Source organism: Pleurodeles waltl, chromosome 4_1 (assembly GCF_031143425.1).
Source record: "Pleurodeles waltl isolate 20211129_DDA chromosome 4_1, aPleWal1.hap1.20221129, whole genome shotgun sequence".
NCBI lineage: Eukaryota > Metazoa > Chordata > Amphibia > Caudata > Salamandridae > Pleurodeles > Pleurodeles waltl.
This window is the reverse complement of record NC_090442.1, coordinates 61,848,185-61,869,327: the sequence shown is the minus strand read 5'-3', so window position 1 is coordinate 61,869,327 and position 21,143 is coordinate 61,848,185. Positions and strand designations below refer to the sequence as shown.

At 45.7% G+C, this 21,143-nt stretch overlaps 1 protein-coding gene across 1 annotated transcript in view; it reads right to left on the bottom strand.

Moving 5' to 3' along the window:
* SZT2 (SZT2 subunit of KICSTOR complex) overlaps nucleotides 1–21,143 on the bottom strand; it is a 606,663-nt gene that overhangs the window by 145,766 nt on the left and 439,754 nt on the right. The window contains exons 56-58 of the mRNA XM_069227802.1: nucleotides 12,736–12,868; nucleotides 12,519–12,646; nucleotides 10,024–10,074 (exon numbers count right to left, since the gene is read on the bottom strand). Of these exons, the coding sequence (XP_069083903.1) occupies nucleotides 10,024–10,074; nucleotides 12,519–12,646; nucleotides 12,736–12,868 (312 nt within the window). The remainder of the gene's footprint in view (nucleotides 1–10,023; nucleotides 10,075–12,518; nucleotides 12,647–12,735; nucleotides 12,869–21,143) is intronic.

Here is a 21,143-nt window from a genome sequence, read left to right as displayed (position 1 = left end):
GGAAAATGAACTTTTGTTGGTTCCGGTCACATCTTCAGTGACCACCCCGCTTCAAGGTTTGGCTGTGTTTTACACGAACACTTCCACGACTAATGACGTTGTCTATCAAGAGCCTCCACGTGCGGTGGATCAGAATGTACCGGCTCCTGTGTTTGCAGAGACTACCTCTGGCTATTTCGTTGACATTGATGATTTTTCTTCGGATTCATCCTCTATAGTGATTGACAACATTTCAAAAAGTAGTAAGCTGTATCGATGGCTTAAGAAGAACTATTTGATCTACCCATGGAACTATTTATGGTTCTGTTTGACATTTATTGCATTATATTTATGGATTGGTTTTGTGACTGTTTTCTTTTTGCTTATAAATGGTCACTATATTCCTGATCGCTCCTCAGTGGAGCCTGTTGATGAAATTTTAACACCACATCATTCTTCACATAACGTCCGGAGAGATTTGTCCTCTGTAAATATTACAGCAATACCAATTACTGATGGGATTGTGTGGGACAAAGTTCCATTCGATATATACGGGCCTACAGAGATTATTCAAATACCATACGTGTTCAAAATTTCAATGTCTGATGTTATTACACCTAATGTTGTCTCTGATGATTGGGATGTCCAAACAGTTGATTCCATGCTAACTGAAATGAAGGACTATTCCGCTTTTGAAAGTGATGATGTATATGATTATACAATGAATTATGGGGAAATGTTCTGCTATAACAATTGGGGACATCACTACCTACACCTTGCCACTAGATATAGGCCTCTCTTGAACTACACACAGTGGGAACACTGTTCGACACCACAGGTGGGGAGTCCAAAGTATTATAGCGATAAATTTACATACATTTCTGGGCATGATCCCAAAAAAGCAGAGTCATATTATTTTAAAATACCTCCGGCACAAATTAGGAAAAATTTGCTAACAGATACAAAACTGATTTATTCAGATCCCTTTGTTTCCCGGCTCTCGATTGAGGGTTACGAATATTGGAAGAGGACTATTGACTTAAAAAGTGTATGGGGAACACAAGATTGGCAGATACAGGGTAGGGAAGCTTTGTTTCGAGCATGCCCGATTCCTGTGCAAATTATTTTCTTAAATGATACTATTGAGCAGACATCCTGTCTGGGGTTAGCAAACATTTAAGATCTAAATACGCCCAGTATCCCTACTCCGGCAAAATTTAAAGATTGACAACACTTCCTTAATGTCACAGAGGACAGGCTAGATGCAATGGTTAAGGCTGGTACCTATAATTCTTCACTTTCCAGTCCCGGCGGGTGGTTGGTATGGCCCACCGACACTAATGAGTGTCAAAGGCGTTTCTTGAACTCTTCAGGGTTTTTTTTCAATAAACAGGCCTGACCCTCGCTTTATATCAGGTCAACATACAGTGTGGGTAAGCTGTGCCAGCAATGGGTGCAAACAAACACGTTAACAGCGGTTAAGAAACACCTAAACACTCTTTCTGACAGTATAGACTTACAGGATTTTCTGCTAGGTCCTAGAAAACAGCGCTCCAAACGGTTTTTATATGCTATGTACAATGAAATTTGGAAACTTTCCCAGATTGAGGCTACTGCGCGTTTAAGGCAACTAGATAAGGAAAATTTGGAAAAAACATTAGCTGACAACATTAGACAATGGCATGAACACGCTGTCCAAAAGAATTTATTCACTATCGAATATAGTGTTGTCTGCTATTGATATCACTCAGACTGACTTGTCCCGGTTATATCATGGGCAAACACAGCTACGTTCCATCATGCAGCTGGGTTGGACATTGCAGACACTGAAAAGTGGCCACATTCCATGGAGATATATTAATGGGAGTGAATTCTTCACTGCTTTTAATTTTTCCAGGGAACAAGAGACAATGCTAAAAGGGAGGCTACTTTCACCCTGCTTCAAATAGAGAAATTAGATAAGTTGCCCTTCACGGTAGCAGAGAGTCCTTCAACTATCTGGCTCCTACACGGCATTATTAATTTACCGATTTCGACCTTTCGTTTCTCGAGCTGCCTGAAACATCTTGCAGTGGGACGATATGAGCAGCTAGGAGATAGCTTTATTAAGGAAGAGTGGGAGTTGCCCTTTGTTTATGGATGTCTGAACGGTGAAAGGGAGGTCTTTCTTAGCGGAAGTGAATGTGAGACTGCTGTTCGTCATTCTATGATATGCAAACAGGTGTCTCTTCACGGTCTTTGCAATGCGGGGGTCGCAAATTTGGCCTGTTTTCTGAAGGGTACTCCCGTCCCCTTGATTCGTCCAGTGTTTCATGTACTTTCCAATAGAAGTTATGTGGTACTGAACGATCAAAGCTGTTGCGGCATGCAACCTGGAATTGCCTACGCAATCTCAGTCACGAAGGTCGTTACGTGTTGTGGACATGTTTTGTTTCCCCCCCACACGAGAAATAAAAGTATCTGACATGTGGCCCCACATAGATACTATTAATGTGAACTATGACAAGCTGAGTAGGCTAAAGGCGCTATGGTTTCAGAAACAGGTTGCCTTGACATCCGCAAAAGAGACGTATGCTCTCCAGATTACGAGATCATCAGCCGAGATACAATCCCTTTTAAATACCAATTTCCCCAAACACTTTGGAGAGCTGGTATCCAGAATATTCAATGCTTCAAGCACCACTGGGATTGTTAATTTCTTTAAGGCTGTCGGGTCTGGTTTCGTGTCCATCTTCCAGAATGTCTTCGGAGTCATCCCATCAGCCATCCATCCTCTCTTTTCAAGTGTGTTTGGTGGCTTTCCGATTATTTTGGCTTTAATTGGCGGACTACTACTGCTATTTCTTCTGATTCGCAGTGGTTGTTTCTTTCCAGCAACACAGAGCAATGGAGCCGCTCCCGCCAACTCCACTGTGCCGTGAGCACATGGTTCGGATCTTTGGTGCACCTTTGCTGGTGGAACTGGAGCTTGACTGGTCGTTGTCATTTCGGCCACTTCTCTGGTGTGTACAACCAGTCTTCCGCCGCATATGGTGTCTCTTTGAACATCTGCCTATGGTCTGTCTTGCTGTTGCACCGACATCGCCTGTGGACCACGAACTGCTGATGTCCCCGATGAGGGCTCATACACGGTCATGCCCATTGAAACTGAGGTTGCTCCGCGAGGCCACCTATGAGCCTTCCGTTGTGAGATCTACCATGGATGAGGATATTGCAACGGGTATCGATGCACCAGGAAATATGGCTCACTTTTGCTCTGTGGATCCGTTTGTCCGCCCAGCACTAGACTTAACTTTGGACGATGTTGACTTATTTTTTAGATCCTTGACTGGTGACTTCGATGACATTCTTCAAGATCATGCGTATAACACATAATTTGATTAATTGACTTGCCATTCCCGATTTCAAATTATGCAAATACATAGACATTTGCTGTTGCACGCTGTACTTGTCATAGTTGACATTAACATCTCTGTATGTATTTTTAAACAGATTTGTTTTGACAGATTTTTAACACATGCAAATGCTTTTTAGGCTTTTTTTTTGCATTTAGCTTTTAGTTCAGGAACAGTTTTTTAGCTTTTGGGTTCCTGTACCTTCATCATACCTGTTACGGCAATGGGGAGGGTGTAGTGAATCCTATTTCATTTTAATGGGATAACAGGAGTTAGCTTAGCCTCTGGCTTGTAGACTCGTGCCCCCGTCACCTAGTGACTTTTAACCTACTTAGCTTGCTCTGTCTTAGCCCATTTAATTATTTATTTCATCTAAGATGGCTGCCTTGTTTATAGTTAGGCCACTCGTTATGAGTTACATTATCAGTGTCACCGTGCCAAGGCGTCAAGATCAAGCACCAAAGACAAACAAACAGTAGGTGTTCACACTTAGGGATTTTCCCTCTCTATACTTTCGAGGGATTGTTGATATTAATTGCCGTCCCAAGCATGCCTGTTATCTATTGTTTAGGAATACACCTACGGCAGGGGACCTTGTAGATCTGTATAAATACATCACACTTTAGACAGATAATCAGAGGGATTCCAACCAGAGGGCGTCGCCACCATCGCGGATACCGATGCTGCAGTCATCTTGACGCTGACCCAGTCTTCGTGTCCCTGCGGAGTCTGAAATAGAGACCACATTCCAAGGTAACAAGGGTTGGGGGCTCCTCTCATGGACACGGCATTGGCAGATTAGGTTTAACGAACCCAGCTCTCCTTTAGGTAGGAGGTTAGGCCTTTTTTTTAGGATAGTAGGGAATCTTACATCTCATATATCTTTTCTATGTATTGCAAAATGGTGGAGGTCTTCGTAACAATGACTCTTGTCTTCACAATACTGTTACTTGCTATATTCATTATCCTAATCATTGTAGTCCATGCAACTTATCGCAAATTGCAGTTATGTTAAATAAAAGGCTATTATAACTTTACTGCATCTGTGCCATTGCCTGTGTTTGTATGAGACATAATATATCTGTGAGAAAAGGGTAATTTCCGTTTAACCACAACACTCCCTGAGATGTCTTATTTTTTAGTCCATGCGTAAACGGCTGCCATAAATCACCTTTTACTATTGTGTTTCTGGTGAGGTGCTGCTAGTGAGCCCGTAAGGTTGGGATAACAGTTGCGACTTGTTGTAGGAAAGACGCAGTCGCCTACAAACAAAAGTACTGTCATTCTTAAACCAGCAGTCTTGCCTAGAGCAAGAGTCCAAACTACGACAAGCTATGAAAGGGTTGTGAGGTCTATCCATGTACTAGAGTGGATCAACGTGCTTCAGTATCTCTCATGTAGAGATTCGAAGAATTAGCTCAACAATATCTCAGTTTATGTGCTATAGTACTAGGCATGTACATGTGCAGATTGGTATTCATAAACCATGGGCTAAGTCAGAGGCAATAGAGTGCTGTACAGGGTCCAAGACAATTCACAAAGTGAGAAAGGAGGCTGCTGTAATCAGAGTAGGCTACTGGCTAAGGAGAGATGTAGTATTCTTTGTAGAGGTTTGAAGATTTCATTAACAAATGAAGCGGTTTACCACAGCGTCTTGATCTTTTTGGACATGTGCTCATTGAGCCATTCGATGCGATGTGATGTAGATTTGTGGAGCACACTGTCACCCTGACAGGTATCCTGGCACGGAGCAGGTGAGCCTAGCCAAACCTAGTAGGACTACCAGGAAAAGCCAGGCCTTCAGCTTCCTGCAGAGTTTAAGAAGTGGGGAGAAGGCTCTTATGTGTAGCGGCAGGTCGTTCCATGTTTAGGAGTGATGTAGAAGGCTCTACCACAGGATCTGGTTTTCTGTATGCATGGAATGTGTACAAGATGAGCGGAGGTGTCTGTAACCTTTGTGAGCCAGTGTTATGTAGAGGCTTCAAAGTAAGGGTGAGGAGTTTGAATTGTGCTCATTTGTCTGTAGAGAGCCAGTGGAGCTCTTACAGGTGTGGTATGTGTGGTGAGTGCGCCATGGGAAGTTTCTATTGATTCTGGCCATTGTGTCCTGAATGATCTGCATCCCTCTGGTGAGTTTTTTGTTGATCCTAACAGAGGATGTTCCCTTAGTCCAGCTTGCTTGTGACAAGGGCCTGAATTATCGTTTTCTGGGTGCTGACTGGCAGCCACGTGAAAACCTTCCTCAGCCTCTGCAGTATGTGAAGGCATTGACGACATTGACGTGGGTGGTCATGTCGAGTCTGCTGTTAATGACACTCCAGATGTGTGGGTGGTAGGGATTAGTGTCAGTCCCAGCTCTGTTGGCCACCAGGTAACAGTGCAACTGTGAAGTGCTCTTCCTAAAGATAATAACTTCGTTCTTGTTGCTGTTCAGCTTCAGACAGATGGCCTTCATGCAGTGGGTGATTTCAGGCATGCTGGCATTGAACTTGATCCAGGTACTGGGCTTCTTATATGTGAGGGAGAGAATCAGTTGTGTCTCATCAGCACAGGAAAGGATGTTGATGTAAGATTAGACGATGCTGGCTAGAGGGATCATATACTCATTGTATGCAAAAGGAGGAATTCGGTTTGAGTGGTGCTGAGTTTTAGATAGAAACTCCATATCGCAGTCTGAATGAGGGGGCGGCAGTGTTTGAGTTACTGAGCGTTTCCAACAGGGTTGTGTGTTATTAGCATCTTTGTACATTACAAAGATGCTGTTGGTGAGTAGGTTTCTGACAGGCTACATATACAGGCTGAAGATGAAGAAGGATTAGATGGAGCCCTGAGGTACTCTATAGGTTACAGAAAGCTTCTGGAATCTCCAGGTACACATCTGGACGAGCTGGTGACAGCTGGACATGCAGGCGGAGAACCAGAGCAGGCCAGTGCTGGTGAACTCAATTTGATACATCATTGTGTGGATGACAGTAGGATGGTCAACACTGCAAACAAAAACTAAGAGCTTCACAATTCATCAGGGAAAGAAGTTTTTCTTGTTTGTAGCCAAGAGGGTGTCACTGACTACATGAAGGGCAGCCGGTGCGGTGCTGCAGAGTGATCGTGTTTTTACTGTTGTTATTTAGCTGAACTTGTTAATGACCATTACAGCGTGATGGGCCTAAGTATCAGAAAATTATCATTACACAAAGTACAAGGCCTGCTTTGCGTATAGGTTGATAACTGACCTGTGATGTTTGTATATTAGTATTAAAGTGAGACTATGCCAGTCTAGAGATGAAGTGCGCTATCCAACGCACATATCACCCCGCCTCTCCAATCCACCCCCACTCCCATTCTCACTTGCTGACTCCTGGATTGTAAATATGGCAAACAATGGAGCCGAGTCCTCCTTTCTCTCAGCTACCTCTGTACCAGCTCCCATTTATCTAGAGGTTTAGTTGTTTCAAGGTGTGGTTTGGCATGCGTCTCACTGTTCATACTGCACAACGCTATATTGTATTGTATATTGCAGCATGATCTACGCCTCTGCAGCACTAGACGCATCGCAGGAAGAGCTGTTTGTTCTCATACATACGCTTCATATTTTTCCAAGTTACGATCTCATTGATTGAACTCATCTTTGGAGTGATTCAACAGCCTTTGGACGTTGATTTGTCTTTGTCTTCTACAAATGGTGTGCGATACAAACAATATTACTTGGGTGACTCTTTGGCTGGTGACTATTTAGAACTACAGTTCTGCAGCAGGTGCTGCTTGACAACCCCCTTCTCCTAATTAAGGACCATGCATTCAATATGTAATAGTTTGAAGCAAGAACAATAGATATGGTCTGTTGAAAAGGTCCAGGTTACTGAACCAGGCAGAGAACACTTATAAATTCTGTATCAAGAGACTTATTGTGCAGCTAGACATTTGCTTATATGAACATCTATCGATATTCCTGTTCTCCTGAATTACATTCACATTTAATTAAACATTCCCAACACAGACTGAGTCTATGTCACGTCTATGAGTCTATGTCACATGAGCTTTTCAGCACTATTTGGTGCAATGCTGAATTTGACTATTATCGGACGTATTCTATGCATCTTGTAAGAAATTGGCTATCCAGTCCTAGTGTCTTTAGTCCAGGGTATTAGGTTACTTAAAAGACTGTAACTGAAAGATCCTGGTGAAGAGTGGTGGTAAGGCATATGCTTCATCTGGAGACTGAACCACACATAGGCCTCTGAACAATAAATAATAAAGGAAGCGTTATAAACAAATAATGTATATTTGTAAACCACATCTTCACCCTTGGGTGTCTTGGCACTGTAAAAGCAGATGTTTTTTGTTACCCAACTCCATGCTACTCATTTTATCCACCTCAGAATGATAGCAGTCTGAGTGGACATGCTAGGATTCAAACCTGTGAACATGAGGTCAAACATAGGGTCTTGGAGTGAATGAATTAATTCATTGAGCCACAAGGCCTATGAAGTGTGATCTAAAGCCAGATTGGTAGTCCTGAAAAAAGATGACTGGTGTTGATGTGTTTTTAGAGAGGATTGAGACTGCTTCTTCAATGCTCCTGCCTATGAACTGTACGTAAACAAGTGAATGGGTGGAAGTTGAAGTTTTACGTGGAGAGACTGCTTTTCCCTAGCGAAGACTCTAAAGTGAGGTGGTCTAGTGTGCTCATAAACTTCTCCCGAAAAGAGAAGGATCACTCTGCTCTGGAACCAGATGGTAAGTTGCACTCATTATAATCTTTTTGAAAAAAGGAGGGAGCCCAGCAGCGGTGCTTAAACCACCACAATATAGTAAAAACTGCATGCGTATGTTCCTGGCGACAGCCATGTCCTGCTGAAGAGGGTTCCAGAGAGCGCTGAAGCTAGTGTTTTATCTCTTTTCCAGCTCATGGACCTGGAATTTTGTAATCTCGGCGAGCTTCAGCACATAGAGAGGCCCAGACCAACAAACACATGTTTTGGGTAGTTCATCTCTTCATTCCCACTTACTACTGGTACCCAGAGACCACAGATTTCCCACCATATTGCATGCCATTGACACTTGCCAACCCTGCACCATCTCAGCAGAGGACTGCTCCTGATACATGCTGGACAGCTAAGAATGTTCTGATTTATTTTGCTGCCCAAACTTGGAGGCTCAAAGGGGATACTTCAACTGCACAGAGCCCATGTGGACTTCCACACTCCGCAAGCCAGGGTCCACAGACACATTTACACAGTGCCTCAGGGACTTTCCAAGTTGCACTTCAATATCCAAGGCTGACTGTTCTGCAGCGAGTGACCATAGCTAGAGGGTCGTGGCTTCCGCACGCTATCTGCTCTTGAACCCGGACTGTTAAAGACCCTCTTTAGTCTCGGACCCTAGGTGGAAAGCCTTCGAGTCTGTAGCTATTCGCTCTTTGCATGGGTTTGCCGGGCCTGGCATCTGAAGGATTTCTGCCCCTCCGTCTCCCCTTTTCACCCTGGCTGTGCTGTTTGCTGGACGGGGAACAAGGCAGCTCCTCTCACCCCAGGCAGGCCTCCGCGGACTCTGTGACTGCTGGAGGCCCCAAACCGTGCAACCTGCTTCAGATCTATCTACAATCTCAGAGACACTGGGCATCTCTACAAGTGCCCACAACTGAGATACTAATATGGCGAATTTATTTCACATAAGCAATAATACTGAGGAAAGAAACGGTGAATGGGGTAATCATGGTTACAGCACTAAAACGAGGCTGGATAAAGAAATGTGAAAGGGTGAATCTTTGATTACGGTAGAAAAATATACCAAATTAAAAAAAAGCATGAACTAGCTATAATGTGACCATTATTTAGTTTACATTTGAGATGTTTTGGGTTCTTTTTAATGGAACCAGATGTATTACCATTATCCATGTTCCATGTTCCATAGGAGATGATATTGAACCAAGCAGTGAAATATATAAAATGTGGTGTTTTCACAATCACATTGCACCTGGTCAATATTACAGACGTAACACAGTTTCCATCATATACACAATAAGCGTGGAGACATTTTACATTCTTCCAGTCATGCTCACATGTTATATTGTTCTACCCATGTGGATAAGGGCTTCAGCGCCCCATAGGCGTAGTAAGCACTATACAAATACTCAAATACAATTCACTACAGCATTAAATGCTTTCAACAGTAACATTCACCACTCCTCGTGTTACATCTTTTCACAACTATATACATGTATGTGAAGGCATGCCTTATCATTAGACCATTAAACCCTCACCAGTTTAACAAGGCACTCAGAAGCACACGTGGCCACAGCAATAACACCAGTGAAATGCTTTCCAAATATTCCAGAGACCAGATACCCAAATTACATGGTGGCTGTACAAGAGGCCAACAGGCAGGCTTAGATGCGGTAAAGCTGGGATTAGTTTGTGCTGATTGTGCGTTTCCTGCTGCTTGGTACCACAATATCTCGCACCCTGTGCTGGTTGTAAGTTGGATTCAGATGGTCTGTCTCAGGCATGCAGTGCGGGCTTTCTCCTTAAACTACCCCGGTGAGCTGGTGCCAATGCTGACGACCATGTCAGGGTATCAATGAGATATTCTGGTATCAGCAACACACACACAGGCACCCAGGCCCACTCCCTTCATGCTCAGGCAGACTTACGTTTAAAGCTATGCACTAGGTAGTCAAAGTCCTCTTCATCAATGCTGTACGCTACAGGCAAAGAAAACATGAAAGCTCAAGACAGCGAGTAGTAGATGGAATCCATGTAAAGTAACTTCCTGATGCCTCAGCCTACAAAGTCTGCTCACACAGGGAAACATAAGGAATCACTGCGCTCGCCGGCGCGCAGGCCGGGCCACAAACAGTGCTATCATTTCACATTAGGGGCACAAGTATAATGCTGTTGTATGATTTGAACCTTGTGGAAGGGGGTGGAATTAATTTGAACGCACTCACCCATCCCAATACCCTACAGATTTGAACGGATGTGGTTTTCACCATAAGGTAGGTAAACTAAGGGTTAAGCTAGTCACATGGTGTATGTGAGGGTTTGATGTCTTTTTACACAATCACATTAATTTGATACACCCCGGGTGTTTTATGTGATCAAAGTGTAAATGTGGAGAGGAAAGCACAGTTTACTAGGTTTGAGTATAACTCTACATTATTCTCTGATTAGAAAATGTACGTCTTGCACAGGTTTCATTCTCTGGATCATAAGGTTTCACTGTGACAGCACGGGTACACGGCTGTATCATAAGATGTCATTGTGACAGCACAGGGACACAGGCTGTATCATAAGATGTCATTGTGACATCACAGGAACACAGGCTGGATCATAAGATGTCATTGTGACAGCACAGGGACACAGGCTGGACCATAAGATGTCATTGTGACAGCACAGGGACACGGGCTGGATCATAAGATGTCATTGTGACAGCACAGGGACACGGGCTGGATCATAAGATGTCATTGTGACAGCACTGGTACACGGCTGTATCATAAGATGTCATTGTGACACCACAGGGACACGGGCTGGATCATAAGATGTCATTGTGACACCACAGGGACACGGGCTGGATCATAAGATGTCATTGTGACAGCACAGGAACACGGGCTGGAACATAAGATGTCATTGTGACACCACAGATACACAGGCTGTATCATAAGATGTCATTGTGACACCACAGGGACACGGGCTGTATCATAAGATGTCATTGTGACAGCACAGGGACACGGGCTGGATCATAAGATGTCATTGTGACAGCACAGGGACACGGGCTGGATCATAAGATGTCATTGTGACAGCACAGGAACACGGGCTGGATCATAAGATGTCATTGTGACAGCACAGGAACACGGGCTGGATCATAAGATGTCATTGTGACAGCACAGGGACACGGGCTGGATCATAAGAGGTCATTGCGACACCACAGGGTCACGGGCTGGATCATAAGATGTCATTGTGACAGCACGGGTACACGGCTGTATCATAAGATGTCATTGTGACACCACAGGGACACGGGCTGTATCATAAGATGTCATTGTGACAGCACAGGAACACGGGCTGGAACATAAGATGTCATTGTGACACCACAGATACACAGGCTGTATCATAAGATGTCATTGTGACATCACAGGGACACGGGCTGGATCATAAGATGTCATTGTGACAGCACAGGGACACGGGCTGGATCATAAGATGTCATTGTGACAGCACGGGGACACGGCTGTATCATAAGATGTCATTGTGACACCACAGGGACACGGGCTGGATCATAAGATGTCATTGTGACACCACAGGGACACGGGCTGGATCATAAGATGTCATTGTGACAGCACGGGTACACGGGCTGGAACATAAGATGTCATTGTGACAGCACAGGGACACGGGCTGTATCATAAGATGTCATTGTGACAGCACGGGTACACTGCTGTATCATAAGATGTCATTGTGACACCACAGGGACACGGGCTGGATCATAAGATGTCATTGTGACACCACAGGGACACGGGCTGGATCATAAGATGTCATTGTGACAGCACAGGAACACGGGCTGGAACATAAGATGTCATTGTGACACCACAGATACACAGGCTGTATCATAAGATGTCATTGTGACACCACAGGGACACGGGCTGGATCATAAGATGTCATTGTGACAGCACAGGGACAGGGACACGGGCTGGATCATAAGATGTCATTGTGACAGCACAGGGACACGGGCTGGATCATAAGATGTCATTGTGACATCACAGGGCCACGGGCTGGATCATAAGATGTCATTGTGACAGCACAGGGACACAGGCTGGGTCATAAGATGTCATTGTGACATCACAGGAACACAGGCTGAACCATAAGGTGCCACTGTGAAGCTTTAGGGGCCAGAAATCAGGGGTAGCTACAAAAGAGCAAGCTGGATCATGACAACAGATGGGGTACCCTCGAGCACACCACGCCCCCATGATGACCCATCTTGGCAATGCAGTTTAATCTTCCTACCCCCTTCTAGGATGTGCTGGGGTGAGTTTTCCACAGCCTCGCGGCTTCAGTGAGCGTGCGGGTGAAACATGAATGTATAATGTTGAAACTAAGGGGCCCAAAGAGTGGGCGCGTTTACTCCTCTGTAGGGAGCACCGAAGGGGGCACTCACCTTGCTCGGTGCTGTAGCGCCACTGGTGGAAGTTCCGCCCCAGAAGGATGAACTCTCGGACCGCAGCCGGTCGGCTCCTCGAGTGCTGCTTTACGGAGTAGGGCACGAAGGTGGAGCCCCGGGGGCAGCTGTGAAATGGACAGAGCAACAGCCATTAGTGTCCGTCTCAGTGAACACGCCAGAGGGGGCTGGTATTCCGGTCACACAAAGGCCTCACCCGGCACGCTCAAACACCTTCACATTGGTGTCACAGGCAAGCGATGTCACCAGACCCTCCATCTCCATCAGGATGGGCGCGAGCAGGAACCTGGAGACGATCTCCACCGAGCACTGCTGGATCGATGGGCAGCCTGGGAGAAAAGTGAACAGAGGGACAGTCAAGGAACCAGGATAGTGCAATAGATGGAAACACAAGGCCAACACAACCTGGAAAGGAGACACATGGGAAGATGCAAAGCTTGGGGCAGAAGAAATACAAGAAGAGATACCAAGCCTACAAGAGGAATAGAAGGACAGAAACATAGCCAGAGACAGCCAAAACACAGGAACTGATGACAAGGCTGGAGCAGGAGTGACACAAAGACTGATACAGTAGAAACAGAAGAGACCTCAGGCCTAGAACAGTAACAGAAGAGTGACAACCTGATACATCAGACACTCTAGGAGAAACAGAGAGCTTAGTTGAGAAACAGAAGGCGAGGCAGAAGAAATAAAGATACCGAGCCTTGAACAAGAACACACAGTGAGACACACAGCCTGAGACACCAGAAGGAGAGATACAGAGCCTTGAACAAGAACACACGGTGAGACACACAGCCAGAGGCAGCAGAAGGAGAGATACAGAGCCCTGAACAAGAACACACAGTGAGACACACAGCCAGAGGCAGCAGAAGGAGAGATACAGAGCCTTGAACAAGAACACAAGGTGAGAGACACAGCCTGAGACACCAGAAGGAAAGATACAGAGCCTTGAACAAGAACACACAGTGAGACACACAGCCTGAGGCAGCAGAAGGAGAGATGCAGAGCCTTGAACAAGAACACACAGTGAGACACACAGCCTGAGGCAGCAGAAGGAGAGATACAGAGCCTTGAACAAGAACACAAAGTGAGACACACGGCCTGAGACACCAGAAGGAGAGATACAGAGCCTTGAACAAGAACACACGGTGAGCCACACAACAAGAAGTAGCAGAAGGAGAGATACAGACCCACAGCCAGGGGCAGCAGGAGGAGAGATACAGAGCCTTGAACAAGAACACACGGTGAGACACAGCCTGAGACAGCAGAAGGAGAGATACAGAGCCTTCAACAAGAACACACGGTGAGACACACAGCCTGAGGCAGCAGAAGGAGAGATACAGAGCCTTCAACAAGAACACACGGTGAGACACAGCCTGAGACAGCAGAAGGAGAGATACAGAGCCCTGAACAAGAACACACGGTGAGACACACAGCCAGAGGCAGCAGAAGGAGAGATACAGAGCCTTGAACAAGAACACACGGTGAGACACACAGCCTGAGGCAGCAGAAGGAGAGATACAGAGCCTTGAACAAGAACACACGGTGAGACACAGCCTGAGACAGCAGAAGGAGAGATACAGAGCCCTGAACAAGAACACACGGTGAGACACACAGCCAGAGGCAGCAGAAGGAGAGATACAGAGCCTTGAACAAGAACACACAGTGAGACACACAGCCTGAGGCAGCAGGAATAAAAGAAAGGATCCAAGATAGGCTCAGCAGAAACACCAGGCCCTCTGACAAGTGGCCCAGGCAGGTAAACAGCCTGAGGCAGCAGATGGACAAATAAGAAAAGAGGCAAAGCTAAGAAATGCAATGCACTGAGACAGAGGGCGACAAGTGTACATGGCACATGAGAGCAGGAGAGCTCGTAAAATAGGCATGAACCACACAGTGGGAGAGACAGGAACAGGAAGCGAGGTCACAGAGCCTGTGTGTGGTGCAGAAGACCGGAGATGCCCTGTGGGAATGAAGGGATCACCATAAGCATCAGAACCAGGAATGAACTGTTTTGATCCACAATCATCAATAGAATGATATATTATTATACACTGGTTTATGAACAGAAATGAAAATGTCACTTACCCAGTGTACATCTGTTCGTGGCATCAGTCGCAGTAGATTCGCATGTTCTGCAATAGCTCGCCATCTGGTGTTGGGCCGGAGTGTTACAAGTTGTTTTTCTTCGAAGAAGTCTTTCGAGTCACGGGACCGAGTGACTCCTCCTTTTGTCTCCATTGCGCATGGGCGTCGACTCCATCCTCGATTGTTTTTCCCCGCAGAGGGTGAGGTAGGAGTTGAATTGTAGTAATAGTGCCCATGCAATGGAGTGACTAAGTATGCACCTATTTAAGGTTGAGATGATACATATATAAATAATTGAAGGTAACTTCCAAACTGCTACAGGCTCCCGGGGAGGCGGGTGGGCACATGCGAATCTACTGCGACTGATGCCACGAACAGATGTACACTGGGTAAGTGACATTTTCAGTTCGATGGCATCTGTCGCTGTAGATACGCATGTTCTGCAATAGACTAGTAAGCAGTTATTTCCCCAAAAGCGGTGGATCAGCCTGTAGGAGTGGAAGTAGTCTGAAATAATGTCCTTAATACAGCTTGACCTACTGTGGCTTGTTGTGCGGATAACACGTCTACACAGTAGTGCTTGGTGAATGTGTGAGGCGTAGACCATGTGGCTGCCTTACATATTTCTTGCATTGGGATGTTTCCTAGAAAGGCCATGGTAGCACCTTTCTTTCTGGTTGAGTGTGCCCTTGGTGTAATGGGCAGCTGTCGTTTAGCTTTAAGGTAGCAGATTTGGATGCATTTAACTATCCATCTGGCTATACCTTGTTTTGAAATTGGGTTTCCTGCATGAGGTTTTTGAAATGCAATAAAGAGTTGTTTAGTCTTTCTGATGTTCTTTGTTCTGTCAATGTAATACATTAATGCTCTTTTGACATCTAATGTATGTAGTGCCCTTTCAGCTACGGTATCTGGCTGTGGAAAGAACACCGGAAGTTCCACTGTTTGATTTAGATGGAACGGTGAAATAACCTTTGGCAAAAATTTAGGATTGGTCCTTAGGACGACTTTATTTTTGTGTAGTTGTATAAAAGGTTCCTGTATAGTAAACGCCTGAATCTCGCTTACTCTTCTCAGGGAAGTAATGGCGATGAGAAATGCCACCTTCCAGGTTAGGAACTGTATGTCGCAGGAGTGCATGGGTTCAAAAGGTGGACCCATAAGTCTAGTTAGGACAACATTTAGGTTCCATGAAGGAACAGGTAGTGTTCTTGGTGGTATAATTCTCCTAAGGCCCTCCATGAATGCTTTAATGACTGGTATTTTATATAGGGAAGTTGAATAGGTAGTCTGCAGGTATGCAGATATTGCTGCAAGGTGAATCTTAATGGAAGAGAAAGCTAGGTTAGATTTTTGTAAGTGAAGCAAGTAACCCACTACATGTTCTGGAGTTGTGTGTAATGGTTGTATTTGATTAATATGGCAGTAGCAAACAAACCTCTTCCATTTACTTGCATAGCAGTGCCTGGTGGATGGCCTTCTTGCTTGTTTTATGACTTCCATACATTCTTGGGTAAGTTGTAAGTGCCCGAATTCTAGGATTTCAGGAGCCAGATTGCTAGATTCAGCGATGCTGGATCTGGGTGTCTGATCTTTTGGTTGTGCTGTGTCAACAGATCTGGCCTGTTGGGCAATTTGATGCAGGGTACCACTGATAGGTCTAGCAGCGTTGTGTACCAGGGTTGCCTTGCCCAAGTTGGTGCTATCAATATGAGTTTGAGTTTGCTTTGACTGAGTTTGTTTACCAGGTAAGGAAGGAGAGGGAGAGGAGGAAAAGCGTAAGCAAATATCCCTGACCAGTTCATCCATAGGGCATTGCCTTGGGATTGTTTGTGTGGGTATCTGGATGCGAAGTTTTGGCATTTTGCGTTCTCCCTTGTCGCAAACAAGTCTATCTGAGGTGTTCCCCAGAGTTTGAAATAAGTGTTCAGTATTTGGGGGTGAATTTCCCATTCGTGGACCTGTTGGTGATCTCGAGAGAGATTGTCTGCGAGTTGATTTTGTATCCCTGGTATAAACTGTGCAATTAGGCGAATTTGGTTGTGAATTGCCCAATGCCAAATTTTTTGTGCTAACATGCTTAACTGCGTGGAGTGCGTCCCTCCCTGCTTGTTTAGATAATACATTGTTGTCATGTTGTCTGTTTTGACGAGAATGTATTTGTGAACTATTATTGGTTGGAAAGCTTTTAGTGCTTGAAAAACTGCAAGAAGTTCTAGGTGATTGATATGCAGTTTTGTTTGATGTACGTTCCATTGTCCTTGTATGCTGTGTTGATCGAGGTGTGCTCCCCACCCTGTCATAGAAGCATCTGTTGTTATTACGTATTGTGGCACTGGGTCTTGAAAAGGCCGCCCCTTGTTTAAATTTATGTTGTTCCACCACAGAAGCGAGAGGTAAGTTTGGCGGTCTATTAACACCAGATCTAGAAGGTGACCCTGTGCTTGAGACCACTGTGATGCTAGGCATTGTTGTAAGGGCCTCATGTGCAGTCTTGCGTTTGGGACAATGGCTATGCATGATGACATCATGCCTAGGAGTTGTAATACCATCTTTGCTTGTATCTTTTGTGTTGGATACATGCGTTGTATGATGGTGTTGAAATTTTGAATTCTTTGTGGACTTGGAGTGGCTACTCCTTTTGATGTGTTTATTATGGCTCCCAGGTATTGTTGTACCTTGCGTGGCCGAATCTTGGATTTTGTGAAATTGACGGTGAACCCTAGTTTGAAGAGGGTTTGTATGATATGATTTGTGTGATTTGAGCACTCTATTAACGAATGGGCCTTGATTAGCCAGTCGTCTAGATATGGGAACACATGTATTTGCTGCCTTCTGATGTGTGCAGCGACTACCGCTAGACATTTGGTAAAGACTCTTGGTGCGGTTGTTAATCCGAAAGGCAGTACCTTGAATTGGTAATGTATTCCTTTGAATACAAACCTTAGGTATTTCCTGTGCGATGGGTGAATTGGTATATGGAAATAAGCATCCTTGAGGTCTAACGTTGCCATGTAGTCGTGCAGCTTTAGCAATGGCAATACTTCTTGTAGTGTGACCATGTGGAAGTGGTCTGATTTGATGAAAGTGTTGACTACTCTGAGGTCTAGGATTGGTCTCAGTGTTTCGTCCTTCTTTGGTATCAGAAAGTACAGTGAGTAAACTCCTGTGTTTATTTGTGTGTTTGGCACTAATTCTATTGCATTCTTTTGCAATAGTGCCTGCACTTCTATCTCTAGGAGATTGGAATGGTGTGTTGTTAAATTTTGTGCTTTTGGTGGTATGTTTGGAGGGAACTGTAGAAATTCTATGCAGTAACCATGTTGGATAATTGCTAGAACCCAAGTGTCTGTAGTGATTTTCTCCCATGCTCTGTAATAATGACCTATTCGTCCCCCCACTGGTGTTGTGTGGAGGGGGTGAGTGACATGTGAGTCACTGTTTAGTAGTAGGGGTTTTGGGGCTTTGGAATCTTCCTCTATTTCTAGGGAATTGCCCTCCTCTATATTGTCCCCGAAAACCTCCTCTATACTGTCCTTGGTAACTGGACGGTGTGGCTTGTGAGGTGCTGGCTTGTGTGCTTTGACCCCGAAACCCCCCTCGAAAGGGCGTTTTACGGAATGAGCTGTAAGTCCCTCTGCTCTGCGGGGAGTAGAGTGCGCCCATGGCTTTGGCAGTGTCCGTATCTTTTTTGAGTTTCTCAATCGCTGTGTCCACTTCTGGACCGAACAGTTCTTTTTCATTAAAAGGCATATTGAGAACTGCTTGTTGAATCTCTGGTTTAAATCCAGACGTTCGGAGCCATGCATGCCTTCTGATAGTTACAGATGTATTAATTGTCCGTGCAGCTGTATCTGCAGCGTCCATGGAGGAGCGGATCTGGTTGTTGGAGATGGCCTGTCCCTCCTCAACCACTTGTTTTGCCCTATTTTGGAAGTCTTTGGGCAGATGTTCAATGAGATGTTGCATCTCGTCCCAGTGGGCTCTGTCATAGCGCGCAAGTAGTGCCTGGGAGTTCGCGATGCGCCACTGGTTTGCAGCTTGTGCTGCGACTCTTTTACCAGCTGCATCAAACTTGCGGCTTTCTTTATCTGGGGGTGGTGCATCTCCAGATGTGTGAGAGTTGGCCCTTTTCCTAGCTGCTCCTACAACAACAGAGTCTGGTGGCAGCTGTGTTGTGATGAAAGCCGGGTCTGTAGGAGGCGGCTTATACTTTTTTTCCACCCTTGGTGTGATTGCCCTACTTTTGACCGGGTCCTTAAATATGTCTTTTGCGTGCCGGAGCATACCAGGGAGCATAGGCAGGCTTTGGTAGGAGCTGTGGGTGGAGGAGAGTGTGTTGAACAGGAAATCATCCTCGACCTGTTCTGAGTGGAGGCTTACGTTGTGAAATTGTGCTGCTCTAGCCACCACCTGAGAGTACGCGGTGCTGTCTTCTGGTGGAGATGGTTTTGTAGGGTATGCCTCTGGGCTGTTATCTGACACTGGGGCGTCGTATAGGTCCCATGCGTCCTGGTCTTGGTCGCCCTGGCTCATGGTGGTGTGAGCTGGGGAGTGTGATGGCGTTTGTGCTGGTGAAACGTTAATCACGGGCGGAGGAGAGGGTGGTGGTGTAACTCTTTTCACCACTTTTGGTTGTGGTGCTTGTTCCGTCTGGAACTCCAACCTTCTCTTTCTCCTAATGGGGGGAAGGGTGCTTATTTTTCCTGTCCCCTGCTGAATGAAGATACGCTTTTGCGTATGGTCCGCATCAGTTGCTTGCAGCTCTTCCTCAAACCTATGCTTCTGCATTTGGGAGGTTAGCGAGTGCTCTTCTGTATAAGAGCCTGAAGCTGGGTCGCTTGCAGTTTGTTTCGGCGTCGAAACTGTGTCTGCGTGTTTTTTCGGCTCCGAGGTGACTTTTTTCCTTTTCGGGGCCGAAACCTCTCGGCGTCGATCTGTTTCGGTGCCGCTGTCTCGGCGTCGAGCCGTGTCCACACCGGCATCTCGGTGTCGAGGCTTGTCTCCAGCACTTTCTCGGTCCCGAGAAGGCTGCGTGCCGGTGTCTCGACCGGAGTCGGACGATCTCGGCACTGTTTGGGCCTTTTTCGGTGCCGACGGTCGGTCACCGATTTTATGGGTTGAGCCATGGCCTGGTGGCAGTGGCGTCCCCTGGGCCTTGTAAATGTTTCTTTGTGTGGTTTTCGACGTCTTACTCACGGTTTGTGTATCGTCGAATCCTTCGGAGTCTGAGTCTTGGATCGAGAAGGTACCTTCCTCTTCCTGTTCCTCGAACTCCCGTCGGGCTGTCGGTGCGGACGCCATTTGAAGTCTTCTGGCTCGACGGTCTCGGAGTGTTTTTCGGGACCGGAACGCACGACAGGCCTCGCAGGTGTCTTCGCTGTGCTCAGGTGACAGGCACAGGTTGCAGACCAAGTGTTGGTCTGTGTAGGGGTATTTATTGTGGCATTTGGGGCAGAAACGGAACGGGGTCCGTTCCATCGGCGTTCTTCAGCACGCGGTCGGGCCGACCAGGCCCCGACGGGGGATCGAAAAATTACCCCGAAGGGCACCGGAGCTCTTCGATCTTCGATGCGGTGTTGAATGTAAGTATGCCGATCCCGAACGCAACAATACCGACGAAAATCTTCCGAAATTAACTATTTTTTCTGTTCCGAAACTCGGAGCGACAGGAACACGTCCGAACCCGATGGCGGAAAAAAAACAATCGAGGATGGAGTCGACGCCCATGCGCAATGGAGACAAAAGGAGGAGTCACTCGGTCCCGTGACTCGAAAGACTTCTTCGAAGAAAAACAACTTGTAACACTCCGGCCCAACACCAGATGGCGAGCTATTGCAGAACATGCGTATCTACAGCGACAGATGCCATCGAACAGTGCATTATATGTATGTGTACTATGGCTCATGAAATGACTCAGACAGCTCTATGTGTTAGCTGGGTGACCTTGAGCTTCCCCCAGTTTTGCTTTGTTTTTAGATTATGGGTGATTCTTTGAATGCATGTAGTATGTAGTGTGTGTATGCACGTACGTATGTTGATTCTAAACGTTTTTAGTGTGGTTGTCTGAGGCCCCCCATTTAATTAATACAATATGTGCTGGTCGACCTAAAAGGATTGGTGGAAAGTAATATTGTGTACATATTAGACACGGATCTGTCTTTTTGATTGTCTTATACTCATTGTATTGTGACATAATAAATTCATGATAAATCTATGTTTTTGTTTATTGATGCCTCATAGGTATGTATCATGCTCCAATGAGTATATGTTTAATTAATACATCGTGTATTTATGGTTCTCGTTTTGGTTAATTTTCTTAGGCAGTGTTCATTAGTTGTACTGATTCTCCCCTGGTTGTTGCCTAAGTTGTATCGCTCCTCAGGGGCCTCCTCTTGAGAGTCTTGAGGACCGTAGACAATTCAGCAGCAGAGTCGATGGAGAACAGAGAGCCACATAAGAGTAAACTGGGGACCACTCATGACAGCTCTTCTTGTGCTGGTCTCCCTTAGTCCC